At 34.7% G+C, this 20,414-nt stretch overlaps 1 protein-coding gene across 8 annotated transcripts in view; it reads left to right on the top strand.

Annotated features, from left to right (window-relative positions):
- Window positions 1–20,414, top strand: part of Sntg1 (syntrophin gamma 1) — a 774,196-nt gene that overhangs the window by 656,975 nt on the left and 96,807 nt on the right. For all 8 annotated transcript variants that reach the window (XM_063258519.1, XM_063258518.1, XM_063258522.1 and 5 more), the window contains one exon: window positions 19,354–19,470. In XM_063258519.1, coding sequence (XP_063114589.1) covers window positions 19,354–19,470 — 117 coding nt within the window. The remainder of the gene's footprint in view (window positions 1–19,353; window positions 19,471–20,414) is intronic.

Raw genomic sequence — 20,414 nt, 5'->3', positions numbered from 1 at the left:
TGAAATGTTTCATGTGTATAATTTACCCTCTTTTTGTTCTCCATTGAAATCATGTGGGATAAATAGAATGGGATCCCATCACAGCAATAACATTAAAATGAATTATAAGCAACATACTTGATTTTATTACTTTCATATTAATTTCAAATTTATGTTTAAGTTTAAGGCACTAAAATCTGTAATATTGATCCCTACAGAATCCTCTGTAATAATGCTGGAATGTCTTACTGTACAATTTATACAGATTATTGATAGGAAAAATTTCAATTTTGCCTATGCTTTGGTAATCTATAATTAAAACATACTCAACTACTATATCAAGCAAACTCCTATCCTGAATATTTATAAACTGAAATCTGCAGCAAATCTTATCTGTTTGTAGTAAGATATATAAGATTTTGACTTGTCCCACAACTCATTTGGTGCTCTTCTGTAAATGCTTCTGACCAAATGATTTCCCATCTGTAATTACTATCTTGTGAAGGAAATAACACTAGGTTTTATTTTTTAACAAGCAATCCACATGTGCCAGACACTTCACAATCTTACTTGTTCATGGAATTATCACATTTTTTTCTGTTGCTATTTTGGAAATTAACTCATTTTAATCTCCCCACCAAAAATTGAATTTGGCAAATAGTTTGAGAAGGTTAATTGGTAATGCACAGGAAACTGTAATTAGATAATACAGGTTAACTCATTCCCTTATTTAGATTTTACAGATTGATTTGCTGAAAAGTTTAACTAAATGAGGAACATAGTTAGATATGGAGGAAGAAATTTGTTTTATTATGCACGGCTCATTCTTCTATGAAGAAGAATGGCTTTTTATTGCTTTGTTCTATTTATATTTAGGTATTTTCTGCCAATCTGCCCATCCTACCTACTCTTTAGTTCTGCAGTCTGCATTCTTTCCACCACCTTGGACTCACTGAAATCTGGCTCTCCTGTGGAGAAGAGATCCTGTAGATCTCTCAAGTGCTAATTTTATTCTCTCTTGTTCATAATGACCTTGTAAATGGATGTTCTCCAGCCTCTTTTACACTAGACACATTCACACTCACACTTACACACATATGTCCATACCTGTACATGTATATCAAATCCAGTTTCACTATCCACTAAGCCAGGCATCTGTAGATATCTTCCTATCCAGGTAATAATTTAGTCCTTGGATCATTGTAACTACTTCTAGCATAATTCTGTTAGTAGTTTTCACACAGAAAAAAATGCATGACTATGCCCTGAGCTTCGTTTCTTGTTCTGTTCTCTGATCAAGGTGACGACCTTGATCTTTCACTACCCTCTCCTGTGATCATATCCTACAAAGGGCATTAAGACTAAGTACAGTTGTTACTGTAAACTAGGCCTCAGACATCCTGCTGTAGGGTGTCACCTTCACATTTTTTGCTAATAAGTATTAAGTCTGGAGTGTCCCTCAAGGTGACCAGCCTGTGTGTGATGCTCCTAGGGGTTGGGGAGTCTTTAGCATTTGAGGAGATACTAAGAAGTTAAGTCTTTGAAGTGTGCCTGAAAAAGAGCTTTATTGGAATCGTGGCCCTTTGCTTTTTTTTTTTTTTTTCTTTCTTTCTGTTTTTCCAGATTACCATGAGTTTGGTTCCACATTATATTCCCACCATGATCTTTTGTCTTGCCAATCTTAGGAGAAATGGCCCAAACTGACCCTGAGCCAAAATATATCTCCTCCTCTTAAATTGATTATCTCAGTTTTTTCCTTGAAATAGAAACCTGATTAATACAGCTTCCAAAGCATCTGCATTAGCACACAACACTTAACAATGTTTGAGCTGCAATGAAATCTTCAATATTTTTGATTCACCCTCCTTTTATTACCTTATTTAGCATATATAATTTACTGAGCTTAAGTTTCATGATGTACTGTCATTCTCTGGCATATAAGTCCACTTGGAAAAATTAATTCAGATGAATTCAACCTCCCTTTCCCTCTATGCCTGTCCTCATTTAGCTAAATGCAGCTGAAGAAAAACAGAAGACAAAGATTTGTCTCACACTAAATTCATAAGCACAGGTAAGCTCGTAAAGCAGCCTGCTCATTCTGTTTCCCTACCTCATTCCCTCCCTCTCTTTTAAATAAATTTATGCTTTCTCCTTAAACTTCCAACATGACTGTCTTCATCCTCAGTCTCAAAAGATAATTTTATTTTGTGCTTCACTGAAAAAATTAAAGCAAGCGGAGGAAGACTGCACACATCAGCCCACCTCCCCGCAGCTGTGCTGTGCTGAGGCTGTAAACGCTCTGTGTATTCAGAGTCTGTCCCTGTCTGTCCCTGTGACACTTTCTCAGGCACATTGCTCACACCTCTCTCTTCTCTCCCCTTGCACCACCCCTCTCGTTTCCGGTGTTTTATGATAAGCACCTCCACTTTGGTCCTTCTTAGAGCAAACCACATTAAAATAAAGGTTGTATTTACTGTCCCTGATTAACAGCTTCTTCTCTCCTGAAACAAATCCAAGAATGATTTCCTCAGTGTATCACTGGGATTTAGCTTTTACCAAGTAACAAATAGGTACCACTTTGCTAATTCTAGTGCTCAGTTCTTGGGTCTCATGTAAAGTTGAGTAGCCCACAGCATATGACGCCACTGATTAAGCTCTTGCCATTTGCTTCATGATGCCGGAAGTGCTTGGGTTTTCTCCTCCTCTTCTCCACTGACTCCAAAACATCTCTTGCTCCAGGACATTGTTACTGAATCCCCTCCACACGTATTCATTGTTTCCAGGCTTTAAACAATAAATCAAGATTCCACACCACAAGATTTGGTAATTCCCTTGAGATTCAACGTGGTTTAGGTCAATAAATTAAATTTATTCTTGATATTTCCACCTTGTTTATAAATTTATCATACATGTAAGATGTCCCAAGAGTGAGTTCCTGATTTTCCTTCCAAAGCAGCTTTATCAGGTCTCTACTGTCCCATTCTTCTGATTGCAAAAGTAAAAAACTTTATGCCTTTTCATCTTCCCTTTTTCTTTCATCCTCCATGTTAAACTTGAATCCAAATATAATCAGCGTCCAGCTGCTTCCTCCACCTTGCTGCCAGTATCTCCCGAGCCTCCGTGATCTCTCACTTGATTTGCTATAAGAGCATTCTCAATGAGCCTCTTTGACCCTTGTTTTATTTCTTCTTTAGCTCTTTAGTGTATCCACCCAATAAAAACACAAATTAGATGTTCTTTTCTCTTTTCTGTTCACATCTCACAATGGTCACGCCTTTCGCAAAGACCAAATGTCTTGCAGTGACCTGAAGGTTGTGTACATTTGAAGCCTCAGTTAACTTTATCACATCATCCACTATTCTCCAATTTTTCCTGGCCATGGTGACCTCTCTGTTCTATTTGTTGCTTGTCTTTGACCTTTCCCTATCTGTCCCTTCTGCCTTAACTTCCTTCTCTAGATATCCACGGGGGTAATTCACAGTTTTTAGGATTACATTCAGATGGCCCCTTGATAAGACTTCATTATAATCTCAACTAAAGTTTTGCCCTTTCTCAATACTTCTATCCCTTCCTTTGATGTTCTTACTTTTCTCTTCCCTTGAAGGACTTCTTTATGACAACACCTATTTGGTTCTTTCTTTCCAATTTTCAATTTTCCAAAGTGGAATCTTGGTTATATTTCTTCCATTTAGTTCTCTGCTCCCAAGTGTTTATAATGGAGGTTTGAAAGGAATACTTTTGTTTTTTCTTGAGGTTACAATTTTCTGGAAATGTTAGTCTCTATATGGAAAACGTGGAGGTTATTATATCTAATATTTCTCTTGACAAAAATCAAAACACATAACCATGGTGTTTACATTTAACCATAAATCAAAATGGCCTGGAATATTTTGAATGTCAAAAAATTCAAATGAGGAGAAACAACATATTTTAGGAAGCACTGATACACATTGCAGAACATAGTCTTCCTATTGTCTATGAAGGCACTTGGCTCTGCGGCCAAGTCTACCTGCTTCCTTGTGCTGACACTGTGCCCCTTTTTTCTTTCCTGATTGCTACTCTCCAGAATGCCCTGGCACTATCCCAAACTGCTTAATTTCAGTGTCTTGAAAGGAGTCTTTATAGCCAACTCTTTATGGTGACAAATCAGGGTAATTGCCACGGTCCCCATTTGAGGGGCTTTGTGCTGCTAACAGTAATTGCTGGCTCAGCAGTGGTTTTCAGGGAGCAGCTGGCAGGAGAGAAAGGAGATAGTTTTCCACAGCTGATATAAAAATGACAATGGGTTCATTTGTAGACTCATAATCAGCCACATGCCCTTCTACCAGAAGTGAGGTTTACATCTTTCTGAGTACACTATGGCAGCCAGGATATATTTAGGTTACTTAGGAATTCCTTTTCTATTGAAAACTCTGTAGGAAATTTATTTTATTAATTTTTTTCCTGAAGAAATATTAACACAGTGTAAGTCTTGTAAAAGCTCCTCAGGAACAAGATGACACAATGACATATCTATCAAATCCTGGCTGACTGACCATAACAATGGCCCTGGGAGGAGAGTAATTTCCTGGAAGAGACCAAAGGAGTGGGCTTGATTCCTGCACTAAAATCTCCACTGGTTGCTCCTGCACCCTCCTCCAGAGGGTGGAGGAGCATCCTGAATATTAAATACCATCAAAGTGTGTGTTGGCCTCATGGTGTGATCAGTGTAGTTTTACCAGAAATCTCCTGCAAATAATATTAAAGGGAGACATCTGGATCATGCTTTTGACATCGCTGTCTGGAAGAGTAAGTGTCCAGGTAAAGCATAAAGAGGACTGTAATTGGCGGATACACACCTGCTGTCCTGTGTCATGGGAGCATAAGATTAACTCTGGCATTTCACAGGGTGAGGGCTGTAGTGGGGCAGGGCCCACCAAATGATGCGCTTTAACAAATAAGTCTACATTATTATCCTCTTGCCTTCCATACACATTTTATGTGGGTGTGACCTGGAGAAACATCTGTTATGTGCAGCTGCTTTTAATTTTGAGGTTTAAATTTAGGCTAAAAGGTTCATGGTACAGCAAAAAGGGGCAGAAACATGGATTTCTGTTAAGTTACCCCTAAACTCACTTTTTTATCCTTCTCTCCAACTATGCATGTAAAGTCTGGAAAAATATATACACTGAGTTCAGAGTTTTTTTATTCTATTTTCATTTCTCCACATCTATTTTATTAATGTATAACTTCTCCTTATCAACTACATTGTCTCCTTATAAACTTATCCAACATTTGAATATATTACATGTCCTATAAATACACACAAATATTAAGGGCGAATAACAAAAAATAAACAAAAGAAGCATAGTAGTTTTAAAGTCTGAATTTCATACATTTGGCATCTGAATTATCTATGTGCCTGTACTGTTTTTCTTTCTTGGTTCTTTGAATTGTGTTCTTGTCTCCATATATGGCTCAGAATATTACTAAAAGTACATATTACACTGGACAGCCAACATGGCATGAAGACCCAGCCAGACCCACCTCTACCTGCTGGCTGACACCATCAGAAGGCTTGCTTCTTGTGGGCAGCCAGCGGGAGCAGAGATACGCAGCCTGGTTAAGCCTGTGCACCCATAGGCCATCACTGGAGACCCTTGCTTCCTTCTGGCAGCGATCGTCTATTGGTAATTCACACAAATACACGTTGTGTGCTTGCTACCATCACAGGAGTGCCAGTGTAGATGCACAGGCTGAGAGAAGAAGCAGACCCATCACAGTGTACCCCTGGCCATCAGGAAAGCCCAGTGCAGCTTCACAGATCTAGAGAAACACATCCCACACACTGCTACCTCCCTGGGAACCTGGGTCAGAAAAATTCAGGTAGCTTTCCCATTCCCCTACACTGCAAAGGGGCAGCCAACATGGGAAGTACCTGGGACCCCATAACCAGCTTGTTGGGAGTAACCCAGGAGAATGACAAGACAAAATAGCAAAAGGAAATCTCCAGCTCACAGAACAAGTCTACAGGACAGTCATGGAAGAAAATGGAAGTCACACACCTAAAATCTCTGAGAAGATAGCAACTGAAGTAAAGAAACAACGTCATGAGACTACAAATGTAATCAGATCAGAAATAATGTCTCAGGTAAATGAAGAAATCAAACATAGTGAAAGAATAGTTCAGCATGCCTAAAGAAGACATAGATAAGAAAGAGGAGAATAGAAAAATATTCAAAATCTTAAATAAATAATATAGAAACGAATTACAATGTATGAAATAGATCCAAAGAGAGATACAGGAAATTAAAAAGTCGAAGGAAAGCTGACAAACCACTTGAAAGAGAATGAACATAGACTTTCAGACTTTGAAGACAGGATTGTAGCTAGTGATCATGAAAGGAAAGATGTCTTTAAAATATCAAGGATCCAGGAAATAACTCAATGGCTGCAAGACAATGCAAAAATAGTAATAATAATTTAAGAGTGGTAGGCAACATAGCCTTGAAGGTGCACCATCTTTGAGTCTTTATGCTTACTGGGAGTTTGACTGCTTAAGTCTGTTGCCTTGGTAACTGCAATGCTCTCTAAAATGTTTTTATTTTACTTTTAAAATTTTTTGAGTGTTTTATTCATTGTCACTGGGGATAGAATTTTTCACATCATGCTGGTCACCATCGTTCTATTTGGAGATACTGTGGTTATCAAGAACGCATCATTTCTCTCGTCCTTTCAAGGCCAAGAACACTTTGATTATGGGTTCTTTTGTCTTCAATAACCAAAATCACTCTCATTAATAGTCAGCCTTAGCAGCTGTTGGGATTATAACATAATTATAGTGTCTTAGTCTTGATTTAGGGATAAATATCAGCCTAAACTAGAAACACCATAAAAATTCTCTGGAGAATTTATAAAAATATTGCAGGCGAGGCTCCCTCAGATTTCTTTCTGGTTCACTAGGCTTGGGAGAAAGCCTCAGACTTTGCACTTCTAACATTTGAGATGATGCAGATGCTACTTAGCACAGAGGCCACACCCTCAGAGAGAGGCTAAACAAGCGTGCCATCTGCCTTCACGTTAGCTGAGAAAAGACTCCTGACCAGTTTATGGCCATGTTTTAATAAAACCACAGGACTTAATGAGTCATAGTTATTTAGCTTGAAGAATTCACCTTTGCGACTAAGTGGGGTAGAACACACTTGTAATCTGAGCAGTCCGGAAGTCTGAAGCAGGAAGACTGTAAATTCAAGCTAGTCTGGAAAACTCAGAGAATCAAATGTGAGACCCCTATCTCAAAACAAAAAATAAAAGGAGTTAGAGATGAAGCTCAATGTGAAGTTCCTGTGTCCATTGTTCACACACACACACACACACACACACACACACACACACACACTCATCTTTACGTCACATATGTTCAAGTTTGGATCTTTTCTATTTTTATGATAAACATTTACTAAATACAGTATCAATTCTATTTTATAAAACAATCCCAGATCACCTTCCTCTTCCTTTGGCCCTCAAAAGCTAAAATTTAAGATATGAGTATAGTCATTATATAAATGCCAATTGCATTGAAAATTCTAGCCAGGTATGTGCTGGATAATGATAACTAATCCTAAAATTTATGTGAACAAGAAAATGATCTAGACAAATATTGAAGTAGAGTGAGGTTGGAGGACTTGAGTACACGGCTTCAAGCTTTATTAGGAGCAATATCCAGGACAATGCAGTGTCAGTGAAAGAACAGACAAATAGATGCATAGAAAAAATAGCCCCAAAATACATTTACACAAATTTAGTTCACTGATTTTCTGAAAAAGCTGAAATGCAATTCAATAAAAAAAAATAGTCTTTTACAAATGATTGTGGGAAAATGTCAGCATTAAAAAACAACAACAAAAAAACCACCTAAAGATATTCCTTACATCTTTAGAAAAACAACTCAAAGTGGATCATTGACATAGATGTAAAATGGGAAACAATGGAATTCCTAGAAGGTAGCAAAGAGATATTCTAAGTGACTTTGGGTATAGTGCTAACTTTTTAGGTAGAACACCAATAGAGTGATATGTGAAAGGAACAATTGATAGTGTGTACACCATTGAGAGTTTCAGTTCTGTGAGACATTCTGTTAGATTGTGAGAGTATAAGCAATCTGACTGGGAGAAAATAACTTCAAAAGATATAGCTGGTAAAAAGAGTTTTGTGCAAAACGTGAACTCTTACAACTCAACACAAAAAGAAATATCCTGCTTTAAAGCATGTAAAATGGTTAAATAGATACTTCACCAAAGAAAATAAACAGATTCCCAATAAATATCTTTCCTTAAAGTTTTTGGAGAAAAGAATGTTAGAGATAGTAATTTAGACCCAATTTGAATCTGCATTCCAAAAAGTAGTATATTTAAAAGAAAAAATAATGAAATGGAGTAAATTTCATAATGTTAAAAATCAAATAATCACTCATATACAGGTTTTCTATATCTTGAGACAATTACACATTTAATTTAAAGTTGCAAAGCTTCAAAACTAATGCTTTTGAAATGATAGATATTTAAAAGTTTGCCTGTCTTTTCAGGTGCATAGGAAACTATTTCTTTTTTACGCTACTTGTTTCTGTAATCTCCCTTTTTATTAGTCCTGTTTCCCATTTTATGTATTTTTAAGATCAAGCTATCCAATTTCTCCTCAGAATTACTATGTGCCCTGGCACTCACAGGAAGAATTTACTCAGATGCCTTATATCTCCTCAACCATGCAATTATTTCGTGTGTCTTGGCATTGATGAAAAAGGAAAAACGCCTTTTGACATTTCTGCCCAACTGAAAAGAGCCCTTTCCCTTGTTTGGCATGGAAATGAAAATGGAAATGATAAATGGAAAGGTGACTTTTTGGCCCAGGGAACAAGAATGAGGAAACATCACAGACAGATCTGATAATTCCATTTTTATTAGTTATAACCTATGCTCATTTCCCAGAGGTATACCCAGCTCAAAATACCAAATTATAGCCAATGATATTTCTTAAATAATAACAGCCTAAGATTTTTAATATTTTAGTTTGAAACAAGTTGCACAAATTGGAAGAGACAACAAATTCAAATGTCAGCCTTAAAACTCATAAATATTTCCTATTTGTGATTATGTACACTGTGCAACATTTTTTTCAATCACTGTAAATGGATCATAAAGAGAATAGCTATGAATTTCATGAAATTGAATTAAACAAAACTCTGATTTAATTGAGGAATATTAATTAATGTCCTCATATTCAGAGTAACTAAAATTTCATCTCATTGCAATGTTCTCAGTGCTGCCGGGTGACTTAATTAAATTGGTCAGAATGGTCAATTCCTGTTAATCTCATGGAATTCTATGTTATTTTGGAAGACATTGTTATAAAACAGCTATTGATAATACATATCAAATGCTATGTTAAAATTTTTATAAAATATAACACACGATACCTTACTTTATTCTCTGTTGCTATTAGCAAAACATTGAGACTGGGTTAGGCAGAGAAAAAACACGGAAGGGGTATACAGTTCTGGAGACACAGAAGTTCAAGATGGGGACACTTCATGTTGTGTTCTAACACTGCAGAGAGCAGCCCATAAACGGAAGTGGAGCAGCAAGCTGAGAGGCCAAACTTGATTTCAACAACCCTCTCTTTACATAGTCTATTTCCAAGAGACCTCCTCTTGTGCACAGTTGGCATTCATCACTTCTGAAGGTGGTGTCTCCATGACCTAACCGCTTCCCATGAGGGTCAGCTCCTAGAGATGTTGCCACTTCTCACTTCTGTGACTCCGGGGACCAGCTTCCAGCACACAAATCTCTACCACGCATCAGATTCAAACCATAGCATGTGTCCAGAAACTTCCTAAGCCTAAATGTACAGATTACGTAAAAAGCCAAACCTTTGTTGGCTACTAACTAGGTCAACGAAGTAGACAGTGAGGTGCCCTCCTCCCAGTCTATGCGCCTTTCTGGTCACAACTGTCTGGCTCACTTCTACAGGGACTTTATTTTAGAAATAATGGCCTTGCTCTACTGTGTTGCTCTTAGTATTTTCAAAAAAGAACGCACTTAAAATTATTATAGTTCATTTGAATCAGCTTATAAATATGTATTACTTTGTCTTCTTTCAATTAATATTGTGTTCTCAGTGATTAATCCATCTTCTGTGTAACTGCAATTGAGTAATTTTACTTGCTGTATAATCATGTCACAATCTAGGACCATATCCATGCATACAGATTATTGGAGAGCACACAATTTACTAATGTTTTAAATATGGGTGCATCCTTGGGCCTACTCAAAATAAAAATGCTAGGAATGTTCTTGTGAATGTTCTGAGTGCACTTAATACACAGAAGGATTCTGGTCACATTACAGGTAAAGTATCAGATTCTGCTGACCTGTGCAAGAGCTTTCGTTACTATAATCTGTCACCAAAATTTGACACATTTGTAGCTGATTTGAAAGATACTCACTGGAAGATAATAGGTTTTAAATTTTACTTCCTCTGTGAAGGGGTTAGTTGAAGACAAACAGAAGTTGAAGAACAGAAGTCAACAGACACTGAGGAGTCCAAATCTTTTTTTATGACTAGCCTCAATTAATAGCAATTCCATTTTCCCCTTTTCCATTTGCTTGTACTTTTGGTAGCTCACGCTCTAGCCCATTTAATATGTGTTGCCCACTGTTTCATATTTGGCAATGTAATTTATTTCAAATACTAATTTTCACACTGATTATAAATTTACATATTAATTATAGTGATTTTTTTTTCAACTGGGAATCAAACTCCGGACCTTGTGTTTGCCAGACAGGCACTGTGCCACGAGCCACATTCCTGGCTCAATTATAGTTTGAAACTTATTTCATATCTTCTGGCCATGTTCACATTATCAATAAACAGTGACTTTTTAGAAACTTAGCACTCTTAAGTTTTTTCTTTTGCTTCATACTCAGTAAAGTTAAAATTAATCATTAATGATAATAAATATTGCATAATTGTTCTCTATTTTACTAATGTATTTGATAATTTTTAGACTAATTTGCATCTTTCATATTGTGACTGACCTCAGTTTTCAACATTGTTCTAGTGTCTGTCTGTCTATCTACCGATCTACTTATCTATCTATCTATCTATCTATCTATCTATCCATTTAACCGTATATCCTTATGTAGAATAAGATTTTTTCTTATGTTTCAAATTTTAAGACTCCATCATGAATACATGTTGAATTTTATTAGTTTCAAAGCATTTTGGAGACTGTAATATGAGTTTATCCTTCAAGCTCTGTAAATTATGAATTGTGCTTATAAATACAGATGTTTCACTGTGTTTATCTGACTCATCTGCTAAGCCCTGTTTTTCTATTTAAAGTGAAGGAAACACAAATTTCTTTCCCATAACTAACATCCTTGTCAGCCTGCTCTTAAGGTCATATTGAATTGGAGACTGATTTTTTCTTTACTCTGTTGTTTGGAAGACTTTGAAAGTGTTTAAATGATTTTACACAATTAGCAAAAAACTGAAGGTGGATTCACTAAATTCCCAAATTCCCTTTTTGGAAATACCTTAAGTAACAAATTAAATAAATAACTTTAACAATTACAGAATTATTCATTTGACAACACTTCTTCCTATTCTGTTATTACTGTAAGTACTAATGTATTTTATTTAAATTTTAAAATTCACTGGAGAAATAGTTTATGATAATTTTAATATTGCTAGAGTAGCTGTAGGATATGATACCATAAAATTTAACAATTCATACCTCTCGCAATATAAGATTGATATCTGTAAAAAACTTTATTTTTTGATTTCGTTGAAGGTCTGTGTTATTTTTCTATTTCCTCTGTTTATTTGACTTTGGTTTTTAGTTTCTGTGCCTCACTATTTATGTTCAAATTATCTCAGACTTCTTGATTAGCCATCCTTCAGTTCTGAATTTTTCAGGCATATCAATGTATGCAGATAGACTACAAAACCTTAAGATAGCCTCAAGTTTTATACATCAGATTCATTGTTATTTTAGTTTAAGCTATCATCTAACATCTTTTGTTATTTCTCCTTTGACTTACAAAAGTATCTCACTTAAATTTTAAATGTTCATGCAAGGTAATGTTATTAAGTACAGTGTAATAATGCGGTTATGATTAGACTTATACTATATGACTATTGGTCTACAATTCTCTTTAGAGAATCAACATACCATCTGGATAAAGAAATATTTGATGTTTAGTTTATTGCCAATCTGTAATGATATAATTTAGTAAGCATATTATTTTTTGGTCTCTGCTGTACTTTAAAATAATGTATAGTCCTTTTCATTGAAATGTTTTGCACCTAAGAAATGAAGCAGATTTTAATACCTAGATTGTTAAAAATGTTCTATGTCTTGGTGGATTTTTGCTATATTTTGTTCATATTGTGATAACTTTTCCTATTTTGATTATCTATTCATCTATTTCCTTTGTTATTATTCTTCTGGATGTTGAATTCTGTCTTTTAAAAGGATGTTATCAGATACATGAAATCTAAACTTTACCTGATAATCACCATCAGACTTGTAGACTTGATACTTCCCTATCAGAATCATTCCTTTTACTTCTATAAATGATTCTTGTATTTACATCCTAAGTTTAGTATTTTTACTTGTGTGTTATTGTTTGTTTTGGATTTTTTAATTATTATACTCTGTTTAATTATCTTCCCAACAGTGTTGTTACTCCGTGTAAGACATAAACCACAATGATTCTTACAAAAAAAGACAAGCAGATAACATAACCTTTCTTTACAATGAACTAAAATAAACTATTAGTAGAGATGAAACAAATTAACATATACAGTAAAATCTTAGTTTGCTACAACAGCTCATATTGGAAACATGTTATTAAAGTAAATCACTTGTATATCAAATTCCCCATAAGAATACTAGAGGACACTTAAATGACTCATTTTACAAATGCAAAAATACTCATATAAACATGGCTACATTATAATATAATAAAAAATTTAAAAATATAAAATATAAAGGAAAGTAAACCAATTCACTATGTTTATCTTTGAAAATCTTCCTGGCTGGTATAAGAAAGACACCAGAGAGGAAAGTTGTTGCGTAGGATGACCTTCACTACCACTAAGGAAGCCACTGCTACCTATGGGCTCAGTGAAGTCTTTTTCTTTTGATGTCACCTAAAAAGGAACCTATCCAGCGACACCTCATTCTGTCTCCTTCTTGGAGGATTCTGTGGAACTATGACACTGCATTGTCATTAAATAGATTCATCTTTTCAACTACTTATTCAGGTGATGTTTTCTACAAAAATCTTCGCACTGTTTCTCACATTTTACACATCTCCCTAATCCCATTTAAAAAGGAGGGATTCCTTTTCCTTTTTCTTCTCCTCCTCTGCAAACAAGATGTGAAATTTTTACTGCTGGAAAAGGACCACCTATAGTTCTGCAGGAAGGTAGAGAACCATTGGCTTAGTTGTGATCATGTGACATTCAGCATCGTGTGCTACCAGTATTGCAAGACATAGCTTTTTATGTTAAATTTGTGAGAAATATTTGCTTAGCTAAATTATCATTATTTGCAGATGACATGATACTCTACATAGAAGACCCCCAAAACTCCATTGAAAGACTCCTAGACATAATAAATAAATTCAGTAATGTAGCTGGATACAAAATCAATACTCAAAAAATCAATAGCATTCCTATACACGAACAACAAAATCATGGAGAGAAAAATAAGAGAAGTCACACCCTTCACACTAGCAACCAAAAAAATGAAATACTTAGGAATTAATCTCACAAAAGAAGTAAAAGGACTATGCAGGGAAAATTATAATACCCTGAAAAAAAGAAATTGAAGCCAATCTCAGAAAATGGGAAGACATTCCTTGCTCATAGTTAGGAAGAATAAATATTGTGAAAATTCCCATTCTCCCAAAAATGTTACACAGATTCAATGCAATCCCAATGAAAATATCATCAACATACCTCATAGATCTAGAGAAATCACTCCTAAAATTCATGTGGAACCAGAAGAGACGTAGAATAGCAAAAGCAATTCTAAGCAGCAAAGACAAGACAGGAGTCATCACAATCCCTGACTTGAAGTTATACTATAAAGCTACGGTAGTACAATCAACATGGTACTGGAATAAAAACAGATCTGAAGATCAATGGAATAGATTAGAAGATACAACCACAACTACCAACACCCTCAACCACCATATCTTTGATAAAGGTGTCAAACATGTTCACTGGAAGGACAGCCTCTTTAATAAATGGTGTTAGAATACCTGGCTCTCTATATGCTGAAAACTAAAACTAGACCAATGACTATCACCATATACTAAACTAAAATCTAAATGGATCAAAGATCTAAATATTAAAACAGAAACACTAAATCTGTTGGAAGACAAATTAGATAAAAATCTTGAAGACATAGGGGTAGGTAGAGAATTCATGAACAAAACTCAAACCACATGGGAAATATTTCCCAGAATCAATAGCTGGGATCATGTCTTACTAAAAAGTTTCTGCATGTCAAAAGAAATCTCCAGCATAGTGAAAAGAAAACCCACAAACTGGGAAAAAAATCTTAGTGGACTGTCCCTTAGACAAAGGACTTCTGTCTAGAACATATAAAGAATTTTAAAAAATCGGATCCCTGAAATTCAAGAACCCAATCCAGAAATGGGCATCTGAGATGAATACACAGTTCTCAGATGAAGAAATACAAATGGCAAATAAATACATGAAAAAATGTTCATCATCATTAGTCACAGAAAAATGCAAATTAAGACAACTCTCAGATTCAATCTCACTCCTGAAAGAATGGCCAGGATCAAGAAAACAACAAACAAATGCTGGAGAGGCTGTGGGGAAAGAGGAACTCTCCTGTAGTGTTGGTGGGAGTGCAGACTAGTGCAGCCATTGTGCAGGTAAATCTGGAGATTCCTCAAAAAGCTGGGATTGGAAGTCCCATTTGACCCAGCTATCCCACTTCTAGGCATATTCCCAGAAGAAATCATACTACAGTGATATATGTGCACCCATGTTTATAGCAGCTCAATTTGTAATAGCCAGATCTTGGAAACATCCTAAGTGTTCATTTGAACTTCTACCAAATTTTTATTTATATCTCTTCTTTATATTTTGCTTGCTCTCTATCTCTCTCCATAGATACAGATATAGATGATATAGATGATATAGTTTTCTCACAGAAGAGAAACAAGGGGATATTTAAGCCTCTATGTCTGATTTATTTCACTTAACACCATTTTAATAAATTGCATCCATTTACTTAGGAAGTCACTTACTTGTGTTTATTTTGACCTGTATTTGGTGCAAGTTTTCCCATTCTTCTTACACAAACTTTCCGTATTCTTATCTTTTAGATGTACCTTATAAGGACAGGCTAAAAGCTTGCTGTTTGTCTTTCATTTTCTGATTTATTTCTTTGGTGTAGTGTACAGATATTTATCAAAGTGCATTTATTTTATCTCTCATTAAAGTCCTTTATGGTTAATAAGTGATTACTTTAGAGTTTCAATAATTGTGATAGCTTTTTATCTTATCACTGTGATTCCAGATTGTGTTTTAGGCATACTTAGAAATTATTTTACGAGTATTACTAAATCAAAATTATTCTTATAAAGTGCAGATATTGTTTTTTACAGTAATATTCTCAGAGTCACCGAAACAGTTTCCAGTTCTAGAAACAAATGAAATGTGATATGAGAAGAAAATCAGTACAGAAACATATTTTTAAAGTCATTTGACTTCTTAATTCAAGTTGTGGTATATTTGGTTTATTTTCTTCTCTTTTGCAAAGAAATTGCTTTGGAGATTGCCATTTTTAATTAAAGTATAACAGAGATTTCAAACATAGCTAACTTTGTATATTATCTTAAGATAATATCTTAATTCACCAAAATTATCTATTTTATTTTTGGTTTTTGTTATATTGTGATTAATAATAAATCAGTGCCATATTTTGAGGCATTATTGTCCGTTTTCTACTGCACTCTTAACATTCCTTGAAGCATCCATTATGCTTAGTTCCTCATTTATGATTTTGTCATTCTAATTCTACACATAAAATTCTGAATTTTATCCTAAAAGATAACTGCTGTGTGTAGAATTCTAGGGTAAATGTCATTCTGTGTCTACGTGTTGAGGTATATATTCTATGATATTTTAATTTTTTGAGAAATGAATTATCAATCTAATTGTTTCTCTAAGGGTTATATTTTTCAACATGGTCTTGTGTTCTTTGATTTTCTGAAGCTTCATAAGCTACCCAGGTATTAGGAGTTTCAGAAAATTCTTACCCATTGTCTCTTTAATTACATCTTCTGTAATTTTCGTTCCACTTAGGATTCCAAAGGACTATTTCATCCAGGACTGAGGATTGTTCCCAAGGTCCATACCTTGAGCTACATATGCAGCCCCCCAAACTCTTTTGAAAAAATTATTTTAAGATATAATTTTTCTAAGTGGTTAAGTAGCCCAGAGTGGGCTTGAACTTGTGATGTTTCTGCTTCAGCCGGCCAAACTTGTCTTGCTTGTCAGTATTCTAAATATTTTTGCTGAGTCAGCATTTAACTTTTTTTTTTTCTTTTCTAATTTGTTAACTCCATCTATAGGAGTTCTCTGAAGTAGTTTTTCAGCTTTTATGGTAGCTCTTTTCCTATAGCAACCATGCTTAAATTTAATAGATGTGTGAGAATATCCCATTTAGAATGCCTGAATGTAGAATTCTTCATCGAAATACAAATTTCAAAATATATAATAGCAATTTGCTTTTTGTTCTTCATGTTTTTCTTTTAATGTAATTGATCACTGAAGTCCTTATAAATAGCTTCATTAAGGATCAAATTTCAAAGCATATATTAGCAATTGCAGATATTTGAAAATGTGCTATATAATTTAAAAACCCCTTGATTTTTATATTATTTGGGATTTTTTGGTCTTCTAGGAAACTTTTTATGAAAATAGGTTGAGACACAGGATATTAATATCAACTCAAAAGGATTTGGTTTTACAGTGTTTAGTTAGGAGCTAGGAAAACTGTGATTTAGAATCATTAGAGACTGGTTCCAGATTGGAATTTTCTGCACTACCTGATCAGCTAAAATCTAGGTCCCACACTTTGCAAGACCTTAATGATTACTGCCTCGATATTATATTTAGTATGCTACACATAGGATCTTCAAGTAATCGTGTTTAATGGGCCTCCAAACTTGGAGGACTTTCAAATTTACTTTTCTGATTGAGAAGCTCACCCAAACAGCTCCATCCTTCATGGAGCATTTCTGTGTAGAAAGTGCTTGTATTGCAAGACTTGGTACCCAGTGTTTAGATTCAAGATAAATCTTTGTCAGTTGTGTGTTGTGCATGACACATGCCAGATGCTTATAATCTCAAAACTCTGAGAGGCTGAGGCAGGATGACCACAAATATGTGATCAACCTGGGAGGTCTAGTGACTTAGTAAGACTCTACTTCATAAGTAAAAAAACAAACCAAACCAGAAAAAAGTTTCTGTGTGTGTGTGTGTGCACGCGGGTGCATATTTGCGTGTGTTTCATGGGGAAACCTGGGGATGCAGCTCAGTGTGTTTCAATTTCCAGTACCACGTAAGCAAACAAGAACATTAGTCTTTGTTAATTTCATGTGGCTATGTCATTTTTGTGTACTCTTTAACCCTTTATAAAATATCTACCAGGTTTCCAAGATAATTTTGTTTGTAGGTTGTCTGAATTACTCAATATACAAGTACCAGAAGTAATAACTGATCATATCTTTGATTATATTCAATTATTTGTAAACATTACAAACATATACTTACATATTTAATTAAGCCAGTTTTTAAATGAAATGCTTGAATAGAAAGTTTGCTCTCCTAAAACTAGTATGCATTTTAATCAAATATAATTGGCCATCTAAGCAACGAAAGACAATTAACTATTGTCATTGGTTCTTACATATTATACTGTTATTATTCACTGAAGACACTATGAATAGCTTCATTAAGGATCAAATTTCAAAGTATAAATTAGCAACCTCAGACATTAGAAAATACACTATGTAATTTAAAAAGCACGAGACTTTGGCTTAAATTCCAATCCCAACGTGTATCAAGTTTGATTCATTCATTAAACTATTTGGTTTAAGTCATTATTCTTTAAATTGTTAAATGAATGACTATTTCTTAGGCGCTTATTTTAATCCAAAAAGATAATGAAATGATAAGCAATTCAATTATTTTAGAGAGAAAATATACCTGAAAGAAGATAAAATCTGTAAAGAAAAAACTTTATTTCAAATTCTTGTATTGTTATTAGTCAGCTGTCATCAGAATAATAATGCCTGCTGCACTACCCTAAAAGTGAGTGGATTTATTTTCTCTGCAGGTGAAGTGATTGCCTGGCAGTTGTTTCCAAATGGTAGAGAGTCTGATGTGCTGCACTTCATTGCACATTTGGTTTGCACCTTTATTGTAAAGGCAGAAACACAAGACACTAAGTCCACATGGACTTTTGTCATGTGCTTTACACACAATTGGTCATACCAACTGTGATAGCAAAAGAGTAAAAGCATAGGAGGAAGAAAGAAGTGTCCAACTGATGAAGCCAATGTCGAGTGATAGGACACTGAACCCCTTTCCCAGGGGCCTGGAGATTTAGCTCAGTGGCATAAGTGCCTGCCTTTCAAGCAGGCAGTTGTGAGTCCGATCCCTGGTACCGATAAAAAGGAAAAAGGCCAAAAAAAAAAAAAAAAGAAAGAAAAGAAAACCTTTCCCCACATGTTATTGTGATAGTCAAATTATGGAAAGAGCAGTTGCCATTTCCCTTTGATACCTAAAATCATTAACATGCTTTGTGCTTTTTCTGGGATCAGTGGTTATAAAGAGGATGTTTATTATGCTGCCTTCTTAAGGCCAGGGAAGATCTGGGGTCTTGTTCCATTAATATTTTGACAAGATGTCTCTTTCATTTGTCTCCTATGCATACCTATATCTTTTCTACTGAAAACACATTTCTATATACTAAAATGACAGTAATTAGGAAAATAATTATTCTTTTGATTCTATCAGAAATATATGTTTTATAATAAGAAGTGGACAAAATAAACTCATGTCAGACTGAATGCATAAAGACTTGATAAATATGAAGAAAAACGTGCTTTGAGCTCTGCAAGAACCTCAGTTTTTGAAAGTAAATGTGGTTCAGTGTAGTTTTGAATACATTTATTTGGTAGTATTTTGAGATTATAATGCACCAAGATATGCAAATTAAACATACGATCCCTAAAATAAGATTTTTGACAATTGATTCTGCTTATTTCTTTCCAGATCGTGTACATGGGCTGGTGTGAAGTGCGGGAGCAGGACTCCCTTCAAGATCGACTCTACTCTCCAACGTTTCTAGCCCTGAGGGGCTCGAGTCTTTACAAATTTCTGGCACCTCCAGTGAGTGTTTTTGTCCAAACATACTGGTTTTTCCAATTTTGCCACAACAGATGAATATCAACTAAGTTAAATATCAAATAACATATTGCCAATATATTTTTGATAATTATGTAGAGAAAAGGAAAACAGCCCAGCTATTTCCAAAATATCTTATTAAGCATATGTGTTCTTACATTAATCATTTACTTTATGTTTAGGAAATGAAAATTTTGGAAAGCATTTCTGCCTAAATCATGACCCTGAAAAGCAATGGATCAAATAATACTGTTGTTAAAAATCCCACAAAGCCACTGGCAAGATTTTAAAAAACATGCTCAAACTATGTCACCTTATCTTATTAATTGAATAAAAATTAAACAGTTATATAAATAAATGAATATGGGTGAGTCAAATGATTTTAAAAATTCTTTAGATGTAATGAATTAGGTTATTAATTTTATATTCTCAGTAAAACTTTTTAAAGCTGTTTTGTCACCTTTAAGTACTAGCAGTGTTTCAACTTATATTTAATTTATTCTTAGCAAGTAATGAGTATAACTTATAATAATCACATTTCCCCAGTTATTACTCAATCTATCATAATTTAGTCAAATGTTTCTGTCGTGTTAAATGTTTAAATTACCAGACCTTATCCTTGGCAAAAATCAGAAATACTGTCTGTGAGTTATCACTTGTGACTGCCACAGTATGTGGGTCAGTGTTGTGCCTACCTCAGTAAATTACATCAGTAATATCGTTGGTAATCTGCTATATTCTATATTATAGTCTCTGGTATTTGCACTAAGTAAATGTGGATATTTTTTATATACAAAGTCTAGTTTTCAGAACATTGACCTTTCAGAACAATAGACTCAATAAATGTTAGTTAAATGTGAACACTAGATGCCAAACCTTTCAGCAACAGGCCTAATAGTACAGGGAATCTAAGACTGTAAATCTGGGTG

This window comes from Cavia porcellus, unplaced genomic scaffold (assembly GCF_034190915.1).
Source record: "Cavia porcellus strain 051 isolate PalLab524CR breed Dunkin Hartley unplaced genomic scaffold, mCavPor4.1 scaffold_11, whole genome shotgun sequence".
Classification (NCBI taxonomy): domain Eukaryota; kingdom Metazoa; phylum Chordata; class Mammalia; order Rodentia; family Caviidae; genus Cavia; species Cavia porcellus.
This window is presented reverse-complemented; position numbering and strand designations above follow the sequence as displayed.